The 21,922-nt window shown below is 41.7% G+C and overlaps 1 protein-coding gene across 4 annotated transcripts in view; it reads right to left on the reverse strand.

The window, feature by feature from the left end:
- ANTXR1 (ANTXR cell adhesion molecule 1) overlaps window positions 1-21,922 on the reverse strand; it is a 226,771-nt gene that overhangs the window by 118,012 nt on the left and 86,837 nt on the right. For all 4 annotated transcript variants that reach the window (XR_012120811.1, XM_037022145.2, XM_073212205.1 and 1 more), the window contains exon 10: window positions 19,119-19,217. Coding sequence is in view for 3 of the 4 variants with exons in the window: in XM_037022145.2 (XP_036878040.1) it covers window positions 19,119-19,217 (99 nt within the window). In the remaining variant the exon portion in view is untranslated. The remainder of the gene's footprint in view (window positions 1-19,118; window positions 19,218-21,922) is intronic.

The raw sequence follows: 21,922 nt of genomic DNA on the forward strand, positions 1-21,922 counted from the left end.
GGTTGATTTGTCCTTTGGTGTGGTGTGTTGAAGTCTCCGAAAATGAATGTATTGCATTCTGTTTCCCCCTTTAATTCTGTTAGTATTTGTTTCACACATGTAGGTGCTCCTGTGTTGGGTGCATAGATATTTATAATGGTTATATCCTCTTGTTGGACTGCCCCTTTGTCATTATATAATATCCTTCTTTGTCTCCTGTTACTTTCTTTGTTTTGAAGTCTATTTTGTCTGATACAAGTATTGCAACTCCTGCTTTTTTCTCCCTATTAGTTGCATGAAGTAACTTTTTCCATCCCTTCACTTTTAGTCTGTGTATGTCTTTGGGTTTGAAGTGAGTCCCTTGTAGGCAGCATATAGATTGTCTTGTTTTCTTTTTATCCATTCAGTGACTCTATGTGTTTTGATTGGTGCATTCAGGGCATTTACATTTAGGGTGGTTATTGATAGGTATGTACTTACTGCCATTGCAGGCTTTAGATTAGTGGTTACCAAAGGCTCAAGGGTAACTTTCTTACTTTCTAAGAGTCTAACTTAACTCACTTAGTAGACTATTACAAACACAGTCTAAAGGTTCTTTGTTGTTTCCTCCTTTTTTTCCTCTTCCATTCTTTATATATTAGGAATCATATTCTGTACTCTTTGTCCATCCCTTGACTGACTTTGGGGGTAGTTGATTTGATTTTCCATCTGCTTAGTAATTAATTGGTGTACTTTTTTATTGTGATTTTTTTCCTCCAGTGACAGCTATTTAGCCTAAGGAACACTCCTATGTATAGCACTCCCTCCAAAATGCACTGTAGAGATAGTTTCTGGGAGTTAAATTCTCTTAGCGTTGGCTTATGTGGAAATTGTTTAATCCCTCCTTCAAATTTAAATGATAATCTTGCCAGGTAGGGTATTCTTGGTTTGAGGCCCTTCTGCTTCATTGCATTAAATATATCATGCCACTCCCTTCTGGCCTGTGAGGTTTCTGTTGAGAAGTCTGATGATAGCCTGATGGGTTTTCCTTTGTAGGTGATCTTTTTTCTCTCTCTTGCTGCTTTTAATACTGTCTTTATCCTGGATATTTGGTATTTTAATTATTATATGTCTTGGTGTTGTCTTCCTTGGGTCTCTTATGTTGGGAGATCTGTGCACCTCCATGGCCTGAGAGACTATCTCCTTCCCTAGATTGGGGAAGTTTTCAGCAATTACCTCCTCATAGACACTTTTTATCTCTTTTTCTCTCTCCTCTTCTTCTGGTACCCCTATAATGCAAATATTGTTCTGTTTGCATTGGTCACACAGTTCTCTCAATATTCTTTCATTCGTAGAGATCCTTTTTTCTCTCTGTGCCTCAGCTTCTTCGTATTCCTATTATCTAATTTGTATTTCATTTACTGTCTCCTTTACTTCATATAATCTGTTTTTAAATCCCTCCATTGTTTGTTTCATTTCAGGTACTGTATTCTTCAACATTTGTATCTTATTCTTCAATTCCTCCCTGAGTTCTTGAATATTTTTCTGTAGCTCCCTAAGCATGTTTATGATTTTTATTTTGAAGTCTCTTTCAGGAAGATTGATGAGTTCAGTTTCACTTGGCCCTCTTTCTGGTGTTTGTGGGATTTTTGTTTGAACCAGGTTCCTTTGAGTTTTCATATTTGTAGGTGGTGACCTGTAGTGCCCCAAAGCTCTACTCTCTGGAACTGCTTAGCCACTGGAGCAATGGCGGGGTTCACAGGCAAGGGCACTGGTGTCTTTCAGGAGGAAAGAGCTTCCGGCTTCCATGCCTGCCTTCACTGCCAGGGCCAGTAGGCCAAGTGCACATGGAAAAGCCTCTATGCTTTGCACTTGTAGCTGCCATAGGTGGGGCCGCCCTATGACTGTCCTGGTGCAATGGTGAGTGCAGCTGGTTTGTGAACTGGTGCTGGCTGGGAGTAAGGAATGGCAGGCTGCATATTGTGGTGGGGAGCCTCATGGCTGTGTAGCTAGCCAGGGGTATGGAGCATCTAAAGTGCCCAAAATTTCAACCTGCTGGGCTGAGTGCACCCAGACAATATTGTCCACCTGTCCTTTCTCCTGAGCAGGAAGCTCTGTGCAATCCTTGCCCCTTTAGCAGCACTCTCACTGTTAGGAGGTCTTTCAGACTTCCCACCTTTCTTTTGTCCCAGAGTGGCCAGTTGTGCATATGTGTTTTCCACAAGCAGCTGGAATCTCAGTCTTTCCAAGTATTCTGCCTGTCTTAGCTTTCCAACCCCACTAATCTCCAGGGCACCATGTAATGTAGGTTCATGCTCCCAGAGTGGATCTCTAGGGCTGGCTGTTAAGCAGTCCTAGACCTCCACCCTCTCCCTGGTCCATTTCTCTTCCTCCCTCCAATGAGCTGGGGTGGCTGAAGGGCTTGGGTCCCTCTGGATTATGGCTTTGGTAGTTTACCCTTTTCCTTGAGGTCTGTTGTTATCCCCAGGTGTCGGGAGTCTGCTGCAGCCTTCTTTCCTGTTGCTCTTTCAGGATTAGATATATTTGCTATATTTTCATATTATATGTGGTTTTGGGAGGAGGTTTCTGTCTCACCTCTCACTGCCATTTTTAAGCCTCTCCTCAAAGCAGCAAAATTCTTACTCTGATGATGGATGTTAACTAGACTTACTGGGTGATCATTTCAAAATTGATACAAATATTGACTCATTATGTTGTACACCTGAACCTCATATAATGTTGTGTTTCATTTATATCTCAATAAAAAACAAAAAGAAAAAGAAGAAATGTGCTGACAGATACAAGAAGTGGCTAAGCCAAATTATTGTTTGGCTTCAAAGGCAAGAGAGTTCCCTGTAGGGAGGTGACAAAGTGAGGCCAGAGGGGACACCCAACTTGGGCTGTTGAGACATGGGGAAGAGGCGTTACTGGTAGGAGCAATGGCATGACTAAAGGGAGCAAACAAAGGGTATGACACAGTGAAGGATGACAGGGAGATCAGAAAAGATCAGTACAGGAGGAAGTTTGGTCCAGATTCTTTGAGTTAGACTGAGGGATTTGGGCATAGGTTTGTTAGCTATGAAAAGAAGTTTGGAGGTTTAGAGAAAAAGTTAAAGTGATGATTTTGGAAGTTTTAACAAATATGGCTGTGAGAGATGGGAGTGGAGGTCTCGAGTGTGAAGTTCTTGCTCTTACCCTGATGGATGACCCTGATGGATAAAGCTTAAGCAGCTTTAATCTTGAACTCCTCAAGAACTTCATTGTGTCCCAGATTCTGAGGCCAGAAGCATGGCTGAGAAGTTAACATTTTAACTTTAAATGCTGAGAACTCAACATCTTTTGGGTGCATGCTCTGTACAAAAGATTGTGGTAGGACCTGTAGGTGATATGAAGATGAGTAATATGGGTTTCTTTAATCAAGCTGTGAATACAAATAGATATATCAGAAGACAGAAAGGAACAGATATATAATAGGGGTGATATTCTGCTATTGGCACTTGTTATGAAATGGATGTCTCTAATGACATTTGAATGTGGCTCACACTGAACACTTGTCTGGGTGGAGATTAGGAAGCCTTGTGCCCTCTATGCCTGGATTTAAGGAGCAGGGCCACCTGGGATGGGAGTTAGAGGACTCACATGAGTGCTAAGCATGGTGTCTCCATGGAAGGAGGAAGAAGAAGATGATCAAATGGTGTCTAGGGAAATCTTCAAGTGGTGAAAAGTTCGGGAGGTTATTCCAAGTCATTCATTCAACAAATATTTATTGAAGGCTCACTATGAGCTGAAAACACAGGCTTAGAGAGAAGAAACATAATTTTTGCTTCCATGGATATTATAAGAGATGCAGGAGATATGGTTATTAAACACAGTCATTTCTATTAAAATACATAGTGTTTTAAATGTCCACCCTGTGCCAGGCACTGTGCTTGGCCTTGCAATGAGCAAAACAGATGAAGCACCTCGCTCAAGGAGCTGACATGCTAGTAAGCACACAAATTACTATTTAATTGTAATTGCGGTGGACACGGGGAAGGAGAAGGGGGCCAACTCTCATCGGGAAGGTCAGGAAGTGCTTCCTTGAGGAAAGGCTATGGAAGCTGAAACCTGAAGGTCATGAAGAGGGAATGGAGTGGAAGAGAGGCAGCATGGCAAAGAGCCTCCTGGAGCAAGAAGGAGTCCAGAACTTTTGAGAACAAAAGGAGACCAAAAAAGACTGTGGAATTTGAATGAGAAAATGGTTCCGAATGAGGCTAGAAAAGGCAGCAGGACCAGATGAGGTCTTGTAGGCCATGATGGGCTTTTGGGATTTTTCCTAAGAGCAACAGGAGGCTATTAGATTCCCCACATATTTAAAGTCGGCATAGGTGGACTATTAATTGTTGTTGGAATAGTGAAGATGTGTTCAGTAAAATTATGAAGCTTATGAGATCACACAGAGCCTGACCAAGGACTATTATTTTTGAGATGTGCTCTTGTCTATGATAACGACAGTGACATTGAGATCACCTGGGGCATGCTGTGTGCAGGTACTCTCGAAAAGCTTCACCTATATTTAAAATCAAACATATCCTTCTGGCAGTGCTATCAGGGAAGGGTATTATTCCCTTAATTTTAAAGGTGAGGAACAGATGCAGACAGATGAGGAAACTTGCCCAGCTTGGATCCACACCCAGGCAGCCTGGCTGCCACCTCTTGATCAGAGGCATGCTCACTCTCCTTCTCACAACAACCTTGTGAACTAAGGCAAGGCGAGGATCAAGAGACAAATTTTCCAGATGCAAAAGGGAGGCTCAGAGAGGTAACAGTAACCCACAGTTGCACAGCAAGTCAAAGTCAAAGCCAGGACTAGAGCTCAATTCTCCATTATTCTTTCCTTGCCAAGAGCCTCTCCATTCCAGGAAAGACTTGTACTTGAGAATAAACTGAACTCAGGACAGGCATAGCTGCCTAGCACCTGTACTTATTTTCTCTTGGCCATGGCTTATCCTGCTGTACTCACATCAGTAATACCTGGGAATACAGACCCCTACCCACAGATCTGGGCCACAGAGCCATGGGGCAGTCATGGGGCAGCCACAGAGTGGCCACAGGCGGCCTCGTGACTCCTGGCTGCATTCTGTGGGAAGAGCCAGGTCACACCAGGGAGGGTGGCAGTCAGCGCGCTGGGGGGACACACCAGGGAGACTCTGGGGGCCAGGCGCATGCGGCTGTGTCAGGGCCCGCCTCACCTCTGAGGCTTTTTCTGAACAGCTCCTCTCCTTTCCCTCCATCCCAGCTGGAAAGGAGTGAGAAGATGAGGCTGGCTTAGGTCAGGGAGATGCTTTTCTTTCCCCCTCCTTTCATTTTCCTTTCCTGCCCGGGAGACCAAATATTTCTGGAGCCACACATAGGAAAACCTCACTGGGAGGACCAAGGAGACTTTGATGCGGCTGTAGGACAGGCTGGACACTGCCTCCCATCCGTCTATCAGCTGCTGGGGCTGTGAGCCCTCTCGGGGGAGCTGGCATTTTCTGCTATGAGAGGGATTGTTTGGTTTGGAGCCTGTTTTCCCTTTACCACAAAAATGACAGACTTTTTTCTCTCTCTCTCTCTAAACAAAGGAGGGCCATTTGGTTTCCATAATTCAGATCATCTGACTCCTTCCTGGAACGGCCCCTTGGGAAGCAGGGCACAAAGCCCTCCTCGGCTGGGCCACGCCAACCTTGCTGCCTCCTTTGCCGAGGCCAGTGGCGGCGGGATGTTTATGGGCCATAACTCATTCTGGGGATGACTGAGGCCCCTGCTCCTCTATGCCCCGGCTGCCACCTCACTCCTCGCTGGCGCTGAGTGGGCAGGGGAATGGAGACCAGGAGCCAGGACCAGCCACTCGGCTCATTAGCAGTTAGGGAGAAAATCAGGGAGGGGCAGGAGTTTGAAACCAGAAGTTAAGGGAATTTGTAGATGATCTGTAAATATAAATTTCCTTGCCTTTTACCAAAGATATTTTAGGATTCAGTGCATACCCATGATGTAGGTTAATCTAAAGCATTTATTTACAAGAGTCTGATAACCAAACAGAAGGCTTGACTTAAATCAGGATTTGGGGATCAATGGGGATCATTACACCAAACTGCCAGACACCGCAGGCTTGAGAGCTGGGCATCCCTGAGGGTGAGTTCAGAGGGCACATTGTGGGCCCAGGGTAGATTTCAGAAGTGAAACAGATCCAGGTTCAAATGCCAGGTCTTCTTACTAGTGTGTGAGTGGGGATAGGTTCTTCATCCGTAAGTGGAGATGATGATACCTCTGCAAGAGGTTGTGTGCAGAGTAAATAAGAGTTGCTTGGCACTTAATAAACATTCAGTGGTTGTTATTCCACCCTATTACACAGGCATCCATGCCTTTAAAATGGGCTATGTGAATGTTTGGTTTAAAATCAGAGGACTGAAGATTAAAATTTTCAAATGTCTGATTGATTAATTATATTGCTCTATCAAACTAACATCTTTGTAGGCACTAGGAATTCCTAGGGAAGTGAAACGCCTTAATGAATGTGTAAGTGCACACACACACACACACACACACACATATATATATACACACATACATATATGCACACACATATCTTTATCATCTATGCCTGTATCTATACTGATTATGTCTAAGACTATATACCCAGGCTCTTGTTTGACATTATTATTTATTATTTAGAATTTGGGAAACTGAAGCTCAGAGAGTTAACTGAATTAGTGTTACATCAATAGTAAATGTCTGTGTTAGAATCCAAACCCAAGTTTTGCTGAAATGACTTACCCAAGGTCAACCAAGCTAGTTTTTTTTAAGATGTAATTTAAATTAGCTAGCCATTTTAATAATTTCATAGCTGGTTTTGTGATATAGGCTGAAATACACCAAGAATTGAGTCTCTGCAAGATTGACCATGGGCACAGTTGGATTAACAGTAAGCAGTGGGCTGAAAAGCTGTGTGAGAAGGTTCAGGCGCTTTCTGAGGACCCTGATCTGCTGCAGTGATCCCATGTTCCAGAACCATGTACTCAGTGTGTACATCCCCCAGTTTTGACCTTGGATCAGTGTAATTCTTTTCTGCCTGGTGATGAAGTTCCAGAATTCTTTCCTGCAGTGGTGACTGCCTAATGGATTTAGGATAAAACCAGGATTAAAATTCATTAGCCAATTCCAACACCAATCACAGTGAATCCTTTTGTAGGGCTGATTAAATAACTCAAATACTTTCTCAGTCTTGGCAAACTTTTCTTGATATAAATATTTATTTCTGGCCAAAAGGAAAAGAAAAATAACTTTTGTCTTATCTGGGGAAGCTTGTTGAAGTCTTCCAAAAGCTGATGCAAGCTCCAAAGTAGAGTTTATATTTCTACTGTGACAGAACAGTGGCAGTTAGGGACTAAAGGCGCACACCCTGCTCTTTCTCCCAGTCTCCCCTGGGCCTGGGAGCATTTTCACGTCAGCCTTGAGCCAGGTGTAACTGTTCAGTGCCACATTATCAGCTGGTTTGGGAATGGTCTATGAATGAGAGAGAGTAGACAGGCTACAGTTCGGCTGGATGTTTCTACCTTCTCACTGACTTCAAGAGTAACCAGCTTTGAAAAAAGTTAGATTTTTAAAACATTGTGCAAAAATATGGGAAACAAAAAGGTATTCAGTAGGACTCCAAGTTGGTGATATTCAAAGTATCTGGTTTGGGGTTTCTGGAGCTCCAGCCAGAAAGGAGGTAGCTAATTGCTGTACTGGGGCTCCTGAAATGATGGCTCACAAATGTTTCAGGTCTTACTGCAAAGATAAGTGGGATCCATCACTTAGAGTAGAAAGAAACTAACATTTATTGGGCATGTACTATATATATCTGGCTCTGTGTTGGAAGGTTTCCATAGATGGGTGCAATAACAAGTTATGGATTCTTTTGATAGAAGACATTAAACTCTGTATTAAGGGACAAAGCAGAGATACTGAAAGCAGAGAGAGTGGCTTCTACTTGGAAAGGCTGAACAGTGGCTCTGAGGTCAGAGTAATGAGAAATAAGAGTCAAAACGGAATGGGAGGAAGGGTACTGAAGTGCAGCGGGGTGGGGACAAGCTGGGAATAATCCTTACAGCACACTCACTGTCACGTCCTCTCATGCCCAGTTGAAGGCAGAGAGATGCCTCTCACACGGCAGAACCAAGTGGGACACCATGCTTTTCCTCATATGTGACTCAAACCTACCCACCCCTTCCCTGGCCTGGAGTTGCTGCAGGTTTCCTTGGAAGCCCTCACTGGCTAGTTACTAAGAGATCTGGTGATGAGCTTGGCCAACATGTTCCAGGTAAGTTCCCTGGGCCTATACACAACTATTTCACAGATGTCTGTGTGTTGTAGGTATCCAGGGTATGTCTTCCGGTTTCCCACCCTGTTCTCTGGGCCATGTTGGAGTAGGATGGAGAGAAACGAGCACATTAAGAGCCTGGGCTCTGGAGACCCATCCCAGCGCCACCCCTCACTGCCTATCTGTCACCCTATCTATAACCCAGAGTTCTCACCTATACGATGGAAATAATACTCTCATAGGTTGTTGTAAATTTTAATGAGATGATGTGATTAGATGTTAAACTCTTAACGGGCACTCAACCTAGGTCAACTGTTATTAAAGTGGGTACTGCTGGGCTCATTCTCTGAGGCACCTGTAAACTCAAGATGAAAGTGTGTGCAAACTGAGCAGGTCCTGCAACATATCGACTGAGTTCGTTCAGGACTGTATGGTATAGGTGTGACAAGAAGAAGGCCATCTATCCAAATAGGACCAGTGGACACGTATGATGTGCAGTGGTTCTCAAATGAGGGCACTTTGATTGGCAATGTCCGAGACAGTGCTGGTTGTCAGACTGGGGGATCTAATGAGTAGAGATCAGGGATGGTGTTAAATATCCTACACTTTACAGGGCACTCCTTTCCCCTCAACAAACAATTAGCTGGCCCCAAATGTCGGTAGTGCCAAGATAAGAAATCCTGGTACTCTTACAATGCCTTTGTATCTTTCTCTGACCCATTGTAGAGGGTCCTGCAGATATTATGGGGTGAGTCACAGCCCCTAGGTAGAATATCCAGAAAAGTTTAGAGGTGTTGTAGTCTGGTGCGTAGAGGTGGGAGAGGGAATAACAGCTTGTGGTCCATTGTTAAGACACCTGGCTGGAGTAGGTAGAGTATTTCTTGGTGAATACCTCCATACAGGCTTCAATGGGTCCAGGTTTCCTAGTGCTTGGTGGCATAGCACCTGAGCCACTCTGCTCCATGGAGCCTCACAACTGAAATGGAGCACTGCAGCAGTGGGAGCTGGACTGCTGCCGAGGTTCTGGGCTGACACAGGTGGGTCAGATCACCTTGCTTATAAATAGCAGTACAGGACTCATGGCTGAGTGCAGGCTTGGAAGAAAATGAAGTGGGTTACCTTGGTCACTGTGTACATGAGAATCAAGACTACATCATGGCCCCACAGGAAGAGTAGGTAAAAGGTGAGTACTGTGAGTCCTCCCCCAGGGGAAGGCAGGGTCAGGATCCAGCAGCCTCTGAATTGTCCTCTTTGGGCTCACACATTCCCTCGTCCCACACAAGGTTGTGACCCTTGTCATTCTGGGCACACCAGCTGGTCCTCAGCACGGCTAGTCTGACTTCTCAGTATGTACCTGATTTTCTGCTCATATTTACTATTATTCTTATAAATTATAAAAGTAATACATATGCAGCAATATAGGACTCATAAGAGTCTGAGAAGTGAGATGTCTGAGAAATACAGAGAAGTACACAAAAAAGGAAATGAAAATCCTTAGTAATCCTAATTGCCAGTGAAGTTAATGCTTATTAATGCTCTAGAGTGCATTATTTCAGGATTTTTTCCTATGCATATTATTTTTTTTATGTAACTGTAATCATACTACACAATCTTGTTGTATTTTACATTCATCTCAACCTGAAGTTAATGGGGGCAGTTTTAGGTATTGCAAGAAAACTAAATGAAGGTAATGTGGCTGAGGGCCCTTGCAAAATATTTTCTCCTCTCAATAAATCTACACCAAAAATATTCTTGACTGTTGATGTTTATAAAACTTAGAAATTATCTTCTAAGTAAAGCATCAACCCCTTAAAAATTTTGTAAGCTTGAGGTCAGAATAAGTGGTACACTCAAGACAGCTGTAATTTGCTAAGAAGAGATATATTTTTTAAAGAATTGTTTTTACTTGGTTGAAGACCATCCAGGATTCATGCACAAGCTATGTGCCTCCTGACACACAAGCTCTTGCAGATGTGCACAATTAGGTTTGGGAGGGTTCTTTCTTTGGAATTGGGATTGAGGGGTAAGTCTATCCAAATGACTAAAGCCTTCCATACAATCATGAATTATGGCAAAAACTGATTGCTCTTAAAGAACACAAACCTATACAGAAACTCAGAGAAGAGATGGGAAGGAGACCCCAGGCACACACTTGAGTAAGAGTGGATGCCACTAAGCTGCTGTGGTATGCATAGTAGGAGCCAGAGCTGAACTGCACTGAGGAGAGGTCCACAGGCAGCACCCTTTTCCTTTCTTCCCCTGAGCAGCACCCAACTTTTTTTCTAAATGAATGTTGAGCAAATATTTAAAGAATGTCAGTTTGAAGGGGGCATATTTTATTAGCCTGCCTGGGATTCCTATAAGTTGGTCCATCTCTGTATTAACTACTTCTTCTTCTATCATCCTAATGAAGTGACAAAGGAGCAGGACTACATGAACAAAAGCACAGTCCATGCAAGTCCAGCCATGTGGTACAGAAAGAGGGGGTCCAGCTTCCCCTATTAGATGAGCAGGGCTGGGTTACTGGCAGTTTTGGGTAAGTTAACAGGCAAATATCTCCTCCAGCCACGCCTCAAAGAAGTACACTGTATGCCAGAGTCCACATGCAGCTCACAGTTTTTGCTCAGAGGCAATTGCATACTTGGTAGAGCAGAGGCAGAGTCAAGGGGACCATCTACTAGGCATGGCTGCGGCTAAATGAAAATCTTCACCACCTAGTTGCCTCTGGTGGCAACTTCCTTTTTTTCCCCACCACACCCCATCCCAGATTACTGGGGCTTTTGTCTAATCAAACAAAACTGCAGTCCATTTCCACTTATCTCTACTTTTGTCTGGCCCTGAATAATGGAACTATGCACTGACAAAATCTTGGCAGGAGCCACTTCAGAAATGACTGGGCAAACCACAGCTCCTTCTGAAAGCAGGGTCAAAGGGGAAATACTGTCAGATACACGAAAATCTGAAGTTCAAAAGAAGGGGGCCATTTGGGGAACCAGATGAGGTGGCTTACCTATGGCCTCCCAGTCAGCTGCACACACTGAAACCCTAAAGCCTGGGCTCTTCCCTCCCTGGTCCAGTGCTTTTTTCTGAATGGGGGTTCAAGTCTCGACTCCCTATGAATGTGCTCTGTGACCTTGGGTGAGTAATTGAATCTCTCTGAGTTGGGGTTTCTTGTCTACAACATGACAGGGAGCAGGGGGGAATCAGTTATGTGGGCATTTGGGGTCAGGGGACCCAGGGATCTGTGGGGATAGTGTTTTGGGAGGAATGTTGAGAAGTGGTCAAAAGCCTCTGCAGGAGACCATCTTGGGTCCAAATCACTTCTACTTCGGGGCCATCAGGGTGACCCTGGACGCTTCATCTCCCTGAGTTTCAGTTTCCTTGTTGGCAAGACAGGGATTCAAATAACGCCCCCCTCACTGGGCTTCTGCCAGGTGAAATGAGAGTCCGGGAGGGCACAGGGTAGAAGCTCAGCAATCAGTAGTAGCTGCGATCACTTGGATGAAGTTCCCTGACGATTCTGATGTGCAGCCTGATTAAGAATCAGGAGAGGACATGCTCCTTTATGTCCCTTCATTCTGAGTTGCCCTTATTATAGATGAAAGTGACATTCCATCATCTTCATGTGACACCCAACCTCCGGGGATGTTTCCAAATTGCAGTAAGTACCTTTGAGCAATAGATGCAATACTCTAGCCAGTGGGAAAGGAAACAATAGGCTTTTGTTTGGGAAGTTTATCTTCTTTACTCTGCCTGCCTCCCTATCTGCCACCATAGGTGCATTTCAACGATCTCCTTAGGGTGCCCATAGCAGCCCGGGGACCCCAATGTCATCTAAGATGAAGTATAGTTTCTGGATGATTGGAAAGATTTTTAAAAACAAACACATCAACGTCTACATTAGAGTGTTGTCTCTCCTTCCCTTGGAAAGCCGAGCCTCTCTTTGGACTCTTAGAAAACCACCTTCATGATTAATGTTTAGTTTGAAAAAATACCTTCAGAGGGGGAAAAGTTTTATCCTTTGAACATGAACAGAAAGTAAACCAGAGCCATGCCTATTGAATAAAATTGGAGAAATAAAATTTTACATCATAAAAGAAGTGTGCCTATAAAACCAGGGAACTGATTTCTCACATGGCCTATAAATTGAATTTTAGTGAGTTTGTTAAAAAATCAGTTTCTTTTGTTTATGGTCATACCTCATATGTCTCCTCACAACACCAGAGGAGTCTAGCATGTTTTTCATTATTGCATTAGTAAAAACGTCCATGTTTAATTTACTGTTCCTTAAAATGGATCAGTTCTCAGCTCAGACCCCAGTGTCTCCTTTTTAGCCTTCTCATCTCCCCACGAATGGATTTCCAAATGAAAGTGCATTTTTCCTTGGCACAATACACTGAATACTGAAGTAGGAAAAAGCACAACCAGAATAAATAAAGTTTGTGTGAAGATTTCCAAGATCCTAAATAATTCACAAGAATTTTAAAATTAACTTTTAAACAACTGTCATGTTTTTTTTCTTATTAGATAAGATATGTAGTTACATATTACACTGTGGAGAACACTGATAGAAAGAAGAAAGTAAAAATAAATAGTAATCTCATTCAGAGGTAACTATTGTTGACATTTTCATGTGTGCCTTTCAAGCCTCTCTGCTTCTAATTTACATGTATATGAAACAAATAGCATGGAGATACTGTTTTATAACTTACCTCTAACACATAAAGTTGTATTATTAACATCGTCCCACATAAGTAAGTCTTCTTTCTCACAATATTAATTATTAGAGGTGATGCACAGAATTTAGAGAACAAACAATCTATTGTTAAACAGTAATGTTGTGATCATTTAAATGGTTTGTTTTCTTCCTTTTCCTTCCTTCGTTCTCTCTTTTTTCTCTTGTTATTATTAAGCAATATTAGGTTGGCTATCTTGCAGCCAAATCTTAGTGGACATTCCCAATCATTTCCTTTTGATGAAGTTGAAATTGAAATTCTGGATCAAAAATATACAAAAGCAGCTGCTTCATTTTACGAATGGCCTACCAAAAAATGTAATGGTCTCTCACCAACAGTGAATGAAAACACTTGTTCTCCTATAGCTTTGCCAGTACGAGGTACTGTATTTTTGTTTGTCTTTGCCAGTTTGATAGATTATTCCAATTTGCATTTCTTTGGTTACACTGACTATTATTTTTCTTGTAAACTTCCCCGTCTTTAACCTGTTGATGTCCTCACCTTTAAATGATTTTTACGAGCTGTCTATATGTTAAGGTTATTGGCCCCCTCCCTTTTTTTATGTCTTACAAATAATTGTGCCAGTTTTCTGTTTCCTTTTAGATTCTGGGGTGCAGAGAGTAACAAAAGAATTAAAAAATACTCACACCATCAAAGTTTTGAAGGTACTCACACCATCAAATTTTTCCTTTATGGTTATCTCCCTTCAGTTCTATGCTTAAAATGTCTTTCTCCACTGGAAAATTATGTAAATGTTTATTTTTGTTTCCTTCTAGAATATTTATAGTTTTGTGCTCACATTTAAGTTTTTCATCTGGTATTGGTTTAGATGTACAGTGTGAGATAAAAATCGAACTTAATTGTTTTTCCCAGACATTAGCCAGTTGTCTCAACACCATTTTCTGAATAATCTGCTCTTACCCCATTGATTAGAAAGGTCACTTTATTTTATGCCAAATTCATGTAAGTGTTTGACTCTGTTTATGGACTCTGTTTTTACTGTTCCAAGGCTGGGTTTGCTGTTTATGCCACGAGTCGTACATTGTTTCAATTACTGCTGCTTTCTTATGTATCTTAAAATCAGCTAGGGCAAGTATCCACATTTTTCTTGGCTGTTCTTAAATGTTTATTCTTCCACATAAACTTTAGAATTATTTTGTTAAGAAGTACCATAGGATTTTTCATTGGGATTGCATTAAAGATAAGTATTAATTTGAAGACAACTGTCTTTATAACCCTCAGCTGCTGCTGTTTAATAATAGTGATAATGATAATAATAAATTAATAGTAGCAGCCAACATTGATCAACTGCTTATTGCAGTTGATCCTCTTCTCAGCTCTGTTTCCCACATTTAAACCTCATAACAATCTACAATAGAGATGTTATTAGGGCTATACTCATTTTATAGAAAGAAAAATAGATGCACAGAGATGTTAAAAAACTTGCCGTGTTCACACAGCTTTAAGAAGAATGAGGATTCTTTTCTAGGTGGTTTGGTTCCATAGCCTATGCTGTGCCATGAGTCTACACTGCTTCTCCACTTACTTATACTTTCTTCCTGTCCTTCACAGAGTTTTGTAACTTTCTTCCTATATGTCTTTACAGGTTTGGTTAAATTAGTTCTTACTAGAATTTACATTTTTCCTAATTGGTCTTGCTGAGCTCTGGCAAAGCTATTGTTTGTTTTCAGGGAATTCCTCCAGTTTCATCACCTTCTTATTAGTCTAGTAGTTTGATTCTTAGCTTTCCACGAAGATACAACCATCATTTTAAAGTAATGACGTTTGGCCCCCTTTCCTGTATTTATCTCTCATTAATTTTCTTGTGTTATTGCAAGACCTGTGGCACTGTCCAGGACAGTGGTCCCTAGCTACACATGACTACTGATAATTTAAGTTAATTGAGATGAAATGAAATAAAAAATGCAGTGCCTCAATTGTACTACCCACATTTCAAGTCCCCAGTAGCTTGTGCTCACACAGCTTTAAGAAAAACGAGGATTCTTTTCTGGGTGGTTTGGTTCCATAGCCTGTGCTGTGCCATGAGTCTACACTCATGTAGCTTGTGGCTCCATACTGACAACTGGCTTGGAACATTTCCGTCATCACAGAAGGTTCTGTGGGAGAGGGAGCTAGAGCTTTCAGATCAGTGTTAAACAGTAATAGTGAAATGGGCTGTCCTGGTTTTTCTTCCTAACTGTTAAAGTGAATACCTCTACACAGTGATGTATCATTAAATGATGTTGAGTTTTGAACTCAAATTTCTTGATGTATTTTACATTTTGTTAAGGAAGTCATACCTATTCCCAGTTTTCAGAAGCACATATGAAACATTTGGAATGGATAGTGAGTTTTAATAACTTCTTAGAATCACAAAGTTTTCTCTGTGACAGGCAAAATCCCCCCTCATTCTTTAAAATTGTCTCACCTCTCCTGGATTTTATCTGCCAATATTTTTCAGATGTCATCCATGTGCTTGATCTCAACTATTCTCTACTTCTAGTGTCTTCGTCCAGTTTTAAAAAAATCTAGATTATGTAATTATCATAAAATGAATTAAACAGTGATTCCTCTATTTCTTTTCTCTGGAACAGTATGTATCAGATATGGCTCATCTGTCCCTTAAAGTCTGGTAAAACTTGGGTGACAAAAATCTGGGTCTGGTGCTTTCGTTGGGGGTGGGGTTTTCTCTTATCTCCTAGTTCATGCATTTCATTTCTACTGAGTCTAATCCCACTGCTTACTCCATCTATTAAATTATATTTCAATGAATAAGCTTTTTCAATTCCAGAATTTACATTAGGTTCTGCAAATTTGCCTTTGTTGAATGTCCTTCTTCTTTGGTTTGCTTTCTTTATATACTTTAAATGTTTTTATTTTACATTCTTTGGAGTTGTTCTCCAGGCCTCTCTGCTTGCTTTTTCTCATGTTACTTTCGTTCACCTTCAGATGGCTTGTCATCTAGGGCCGAGAGCCCATCTCCGAGTGGGTCCTGGCTGCGGGGAGCTGCAGGTTGGGTGGGAGGTGCACTGCCTCTGTCAGGGGCACAGGGATCACGATGGTCATGGACACACATGGGTTAGTTTCCTGACTTGGTGCTTCTGTATCACATGGGTGCTAGAACATCTCACCTTTATTCCTCTGCCTGCTTCTTTGAGTCATGGGTAGCTTTTCCAGCCCCTCCCTATTTAAAGTGTGGTGCAGCCCTTTGGAGCCTGATTTCTACAAGGGATTCTTTTCTCGCCTTCTGCCTTGCATTGGTTGGTGTCCTGTATCTGCATGAGCACCAAGGTCAGCGCCTGCAGACTCCCAGGCCTGGAACCCCACAGCTTGGCTCCCTGCTTAGATTTTGGTATTCCCTTTTCTCCCATGTATCTAGGGGTTTCCTCCTCCTTCTTTTGAGCAAGGCTACATGTTACCATTTCTAAAATCATATTTTATCTAGAATTTCTGTATCTATTATATTAATCACAAGCCTGCAAATTGTTCTAGATTTCTAAGTGGTTGATTTATTGATTTTATTTTTAAATGAAGGCAAGTTAAGTGGGAAACAAGTAGGTATTAACCTACACTTTTTAATTTCTCATTTTATTTATCATCTAAGAGCACAGCTAAATACTTTTTACTTCTTTGCATTAATATTTCATTGTTTTATTTGTGTCTTAGTACAGTAAGTGTTTAAGGATGTTTTTGCCTATTGAAAAGGCATGTACATATCTGCTTTGTATCTTTAAATTTTTTATTCATTCAGAAACTTGGAAAGTCATGTTACTATATCCCCTGCAAATACAATTTCTCTATTCTTTTATGTTTAACAGTTTTGGCTTCATATAATTTGTTACTGTGTTATTTGTTGAAACCTCCAAGGCCTGGATTATGTTTGAACTGGGCAGAGCCACAACAGCCTTAGCTTCATTATTGGGCTTTCAATTAGACTTTTTAAAAAATTCATAATGGCACTCATATTCTTTTTTTGTTACAAAATGTATAATGCAGAATTTAGGAACAAATCTCAAAGGAGGAAATATATCCTACAATGAAATATACACTAAAAATGGAAATAGGTAATGTTTTAAAACTTGGGATGTAGAGGTGGGGAAGGAGAATGGGAAAAGAAATCTAAATATATTGTATTACAGGGACAACATGATAGAGATGGTTACATTCATAAGGTTAATAGAAAGGTGTAGATTTGATACATGTTGCCTTTTTAAGATTTTATTTATCGTTTCTGTTCTCCAGTTTCTTGTTCATATGATTGACTGAATGGAGAGGAATAGGTGTATTAATAAGTAAGTGAAGGACAAGTTTTTTTCAAGTTTCCACATTTCCTCCTAAGTTAGAATATTTTTCATAAACATATGTTTGAGTTTAGGAGCGTTGCGTGCGGATATAATATGGATGAGTCACTGCCCTCCTTTCCTCCAAACTGTCAGCAACTGTGCTGGAAGCACAATTAGGTTTGTGGTTTAAGCCAAATCCCAACCCCAACAAGCCTTTAAATCTTTTTGAATATGAATGAGGTGGAGAGCCTAGGCAGCTGTTTCCAAGTATGTAGTAGGAAAGGAAGAGAAGAGGGAGAAAGGATGAGCTGGTTTTCCAAGAAATAAAATTTCACAGAGAAGCTGGAGAACAGGTCTTCAAAATGTCACTCTACAAATCTAAAGTAAATTTGCGTTTCACGTTCTTCTAACACAGCATCTCTGTGCAACCTTTCTAGCAATGGCAACACCACGTCCCATTTCCATTCATCTTTAGACGGGTCGGATCTGAAGGCTCCCTGATCTGAGATGTTCTCTTTGGAAGGTGTTGACATCGTTGAATTTAACCCCTACGAGTTTCTGATCTTAGGTTTGAGATTTTGATTAAGGAGAGAGGGAAGTAGGCTTGAGTGACATCACAACTGAAAGGGGGGAAAAAGGAAGAACTCTAGAGGGCTCATGTCCAACTTTTACACTGTGTCTTCTCGGGGGTATTTCAAAATATTTTCAAATAGCGTGTACTTTTTGGATATGTGAGAGCATTTCCAAGCATTAAGAAAACCAACTGGATGTTTCAAATATTTGGAATTATTCCAAGGCCAGGAATTCCAGATGTCAGTAAGGAAGCCATTGCATATCTCTGTTTAAGTAATCAAGTGGGCTTTAAGGTGTTAGGAGGATAAAAAGGCATACCCCTCAATTCTTTCTTTTTAAGAGGATATAGTACCTACTCCGTAAGGCTATCTGGAGGACAAAATTAGTGTGAATGGCTAGTCAATAAACTTGAGTGTCTCCCCTGTCCTCCTTGCTCTTTCTATCTCCTAGGGCTGTTGTGGCTAAAAGATGTGCAGCATTTACAAGGACACAGCACCGTAGCCTATGCAGTGTACTACTGCTGTTTGCCACTGCTGATACTGACCCAATAAATAACTGTGTGATGGATACCGGTGTAAATAATAACCGGGCCTCCTGGCCATCTGTCCTCCCATAATCTGTCTTCCCCCTCACTCCTGGACAGCTACACGAATCACACATGTCTTTAAATTAAGAACTTGACTGCTACAAATGTCTTGTGAAAGTGCCAATGTTATGATAATACACTTTTTGCATGAAATGCACTTCGTTTTACTTCCATATTCCTGTATTTCATGTCAGGTATCCGCCATGAGGCGAGTTCTTGGCTTCTCCAAGCAAGAGTCATCCAGATGGAAAAAATTCCAGGATCTACATATGCAAGCTTAACAGTTTGGCTTTTGGTTTATTCAGAAGTAATAAATTCAGACCATCTTATTTTTTACTCTAATGCTTACTCTAAAATCTTAAGCATTATTAATAATTAAGCATTCAATAACCTAGTACTTATTTAAGGAGCATCGAACTGTTAAGCTCTAAGCAACCAGGGCCAGCGCTGCTCCCTAGGAGTGAGTAGCTTAGTGCAGATGTGATGGATACGGGTCCCCTAACTTTCCTGATGCAAACTGGGGCACCGTAGGGGCAGCCATGCCCTGCTGGGGACCTTTCGTGCAGGGAAAACCCTTCTCTGCCTGTGGTTTGCTGCAAGAGGGGATTGGCAATTCCCTTCGTGAAACAGGCTTTAGAAACCCCGCTGTAAGGACTTACTCAGCGTGACGGACTCATTGATCTTGAAGCTGCAGAGGACCCTGTCCACGTTGCGGGCGTGTCGGAAGCCATTCCCTCTCACGACTACTTGAAATGATTCTGAAAATGAAGAATAATGACAAAACACGTTATTTGACTGCAGACTGTTAACTTAAGTTTCCCATCTGCCTGGACTTGGGCATTTGTTCACTATTTCACCAGGCTTACTATATTTCATAGTTGAGGTGAGAGACCGGAAGCAGCCATGGGGGTACCTTTTACCACCTACCACCTCCTCACTGGGTGTCCACAGAAGGCATATGACTTCTTCTTTTGAGTTCCTACATTCTTGCCCTTGCACTTACTGTTCCTCCTGCCTGGAATGCCTTTCGCCCCTCTCTCTGTCATTGGGATCTTAGCCCTCTCTCAAGTCCTGGCAGTTTTTAAAACATCTCCACAGCCAGCAGACCACACGGGAGGGTCTCTCCACTTAACTCCATCAGCTGAGCTTCTCTCCTGTTTTACACATTGGACTCCCCTGTTCTCCCATTAGGATTTCTTGAAAGCCCAAGGTGCCTACAATGTTGTTTATCACCACTGCCTTACAGCATTCACAGTCTGTCCTGGACAGTGTAGCATGTGATCATGTACCATCTGGTGGTGTTTTTTGTCTTTTCTTCCACAGTCCCTTAGGTCAGGATTGTTTGATACTGCTTAAGCCCTCCTATCTCTGCTGGGCATGCATCAGTCATATGCAGGGTCATGTAGGAGTAACTGTGCTTGGCAAGGAATCAAAGCCTTGCTTCTCAGTGGTCAGTTGTCAAACATTAGCTGTTAGAACCAGTGTCGGCTGCTCAGTGCTGCATGCGCTTCTCTCTGAAGAGAAGTGAGAATATGTCTCAGATCTCTAGCCTGAATATTAATTTCCCATTGGCATAATGCATATTTAATTAGTACAGATCAATGAAGACCTTATAAAGCAAAAATAATGATTCTCTACAATAGTCTTACCAAAGGAAAAATCCAGCTACTCAGTTGGCTAAATGTTTGAAATATTTGCTTATGGTTGATAGCAACTAGTAGTCAGTGCTCTGCTTTCTTTTATTTTTATCATTCTTTTGTGTATAAATTTCGGGATTTGGGATAATGCTGTGTGGCATATAAAAAAGAAATAGACTACAAGTCAAAGGCAAAAAGCGGTATTTGTGAAAGTGGATCTTAAACTGTAAATTGCTATCCAAATGGAGATTTTTATTGGAGAAAGAATGGAATTAGAGGACCAGCATAACAATTGCAAATTTTAATAAATGTCATGAGTGCACGTCACCTTCTTTCCCAGGAAAAAACTCTAGAGAACATGTTTGCCAAGATAATAATAATGGATGTTAACTGCTCTCTCATGCACCAAGCCCTATGCTAAGCTTTGTACATGTCTGATGTCATTTAAACCTCACCACAGCCCAGGAAGCACAAATGAGAAAACTGATCTCAGTGAGATTAAGCAATTTGTCCTGGATTACACAGCTAGTAGCTGTCAGAATCAGAACCAGAATCCTGGTCTGTCAGGCCTCAAATGACATGCCCTTAGAACACAGCCATTATGTTCTTCACCATTATGCTAAAATGGAATTCTCATTATCTTGTAACATATGACTAATTTAGAGTATGATGCGGTGACTTTTTAAAGATTTATTTTATTTTAATTTTAGACAGTTTTGCTCATTTTGCAGAAAAGGGGAGCCGGCCTGCATGGAAAGCAAGAAACTGAAACCCAACTAAAAGAATGCTTTTTAGAAGTCTAAAGAACCTTAACAATAAGGGAATCAAGATTTTGATGTTTTAAATGACTTGCCCAAGGTCATGTAATTATGCAGCAAAATTGGGACTCATAGCCAAATGGTCACTGCTTTAGTTGTGAACTATATTAAGGTCACGGGCAAATGATTTCTCAGGACCAAAAGTCCTATGAATATTAAGGATCTATATGTGCACATTGATGCATATACATGATTGCTAAGTTTAGAAGGGCAGATGTGATAATTTTCTTTAGATGTCTGCCTGGCATGTGACTGATGACACAGCTGGTTCAACAAACATTGTACGAAGTGTCAAACACTTTGGAGGAAACGGATTGTATCTTATTTACTCAATTAAGCCTATAGAAACCAATTACTGTTTTATTTTGAATGGTAGACACCCAGAAGTCTGCTGTTGGATACCTTTGGGATTCAAAATGTTTTCTGCCTCACTTCTGCTGCTACTTCTCTTATTTCCTCAAAGATCAAGAGAAGGAGAGAAGACTGGGAGCACAGGCCACTTGCCAACCTCTCTTCTCTAACACCGTGTTCTAGCATCACCAACTCAGCTGCCAAGTCCTTTGTAAAAGAGGCTGCCTGCATATCTGCTTTGCCCGAACTCAAGAGTGTGTGTTACGAAAGACAGATGGATTCCATGGTTGTGGCAATGGTGGGAACCAAAAAAGTTAACTCCCTACGCCTGGGGAGGAGAAGGTGGGAATGACGCTCTGGGAAGCAAACAAGAGCACAGGCAAGCTCCCATCCTGCCTGGTGCTCCCATCCTGCCTGGTGCAGTTTCTCTGTTAGTACGCACATTTGGTTTCCAGAAAAGTCCAAACATCTGACCCGGCAGCCCGATGGGAATGTCAGCTCTTCATACACAGAAGTTAGGTAACGAAGCCCTGTCTAATGAAACTGTCAGCAAGTGAGAACCAGGACATACCAATTTAACTCCATTTGTCCGGAGAGCCCTGGACCCACCTTTCAGAATACAAGTGGCTGTGTTTTTAGGCAATTTGCATGTTGGTT

This window comes from Manis javanica, chromosome 1 (genome assembly GCF_040802235.1).
Source record: "Manis javanica isolate MJ-LG chromosome 1, MJ_LKY, whole genome shotgun sequence".
NCBI lineage: Eukaryota > Metazoa > Chordata > Mammalia > Pholidota > Manidae > Manis > Manis javanica.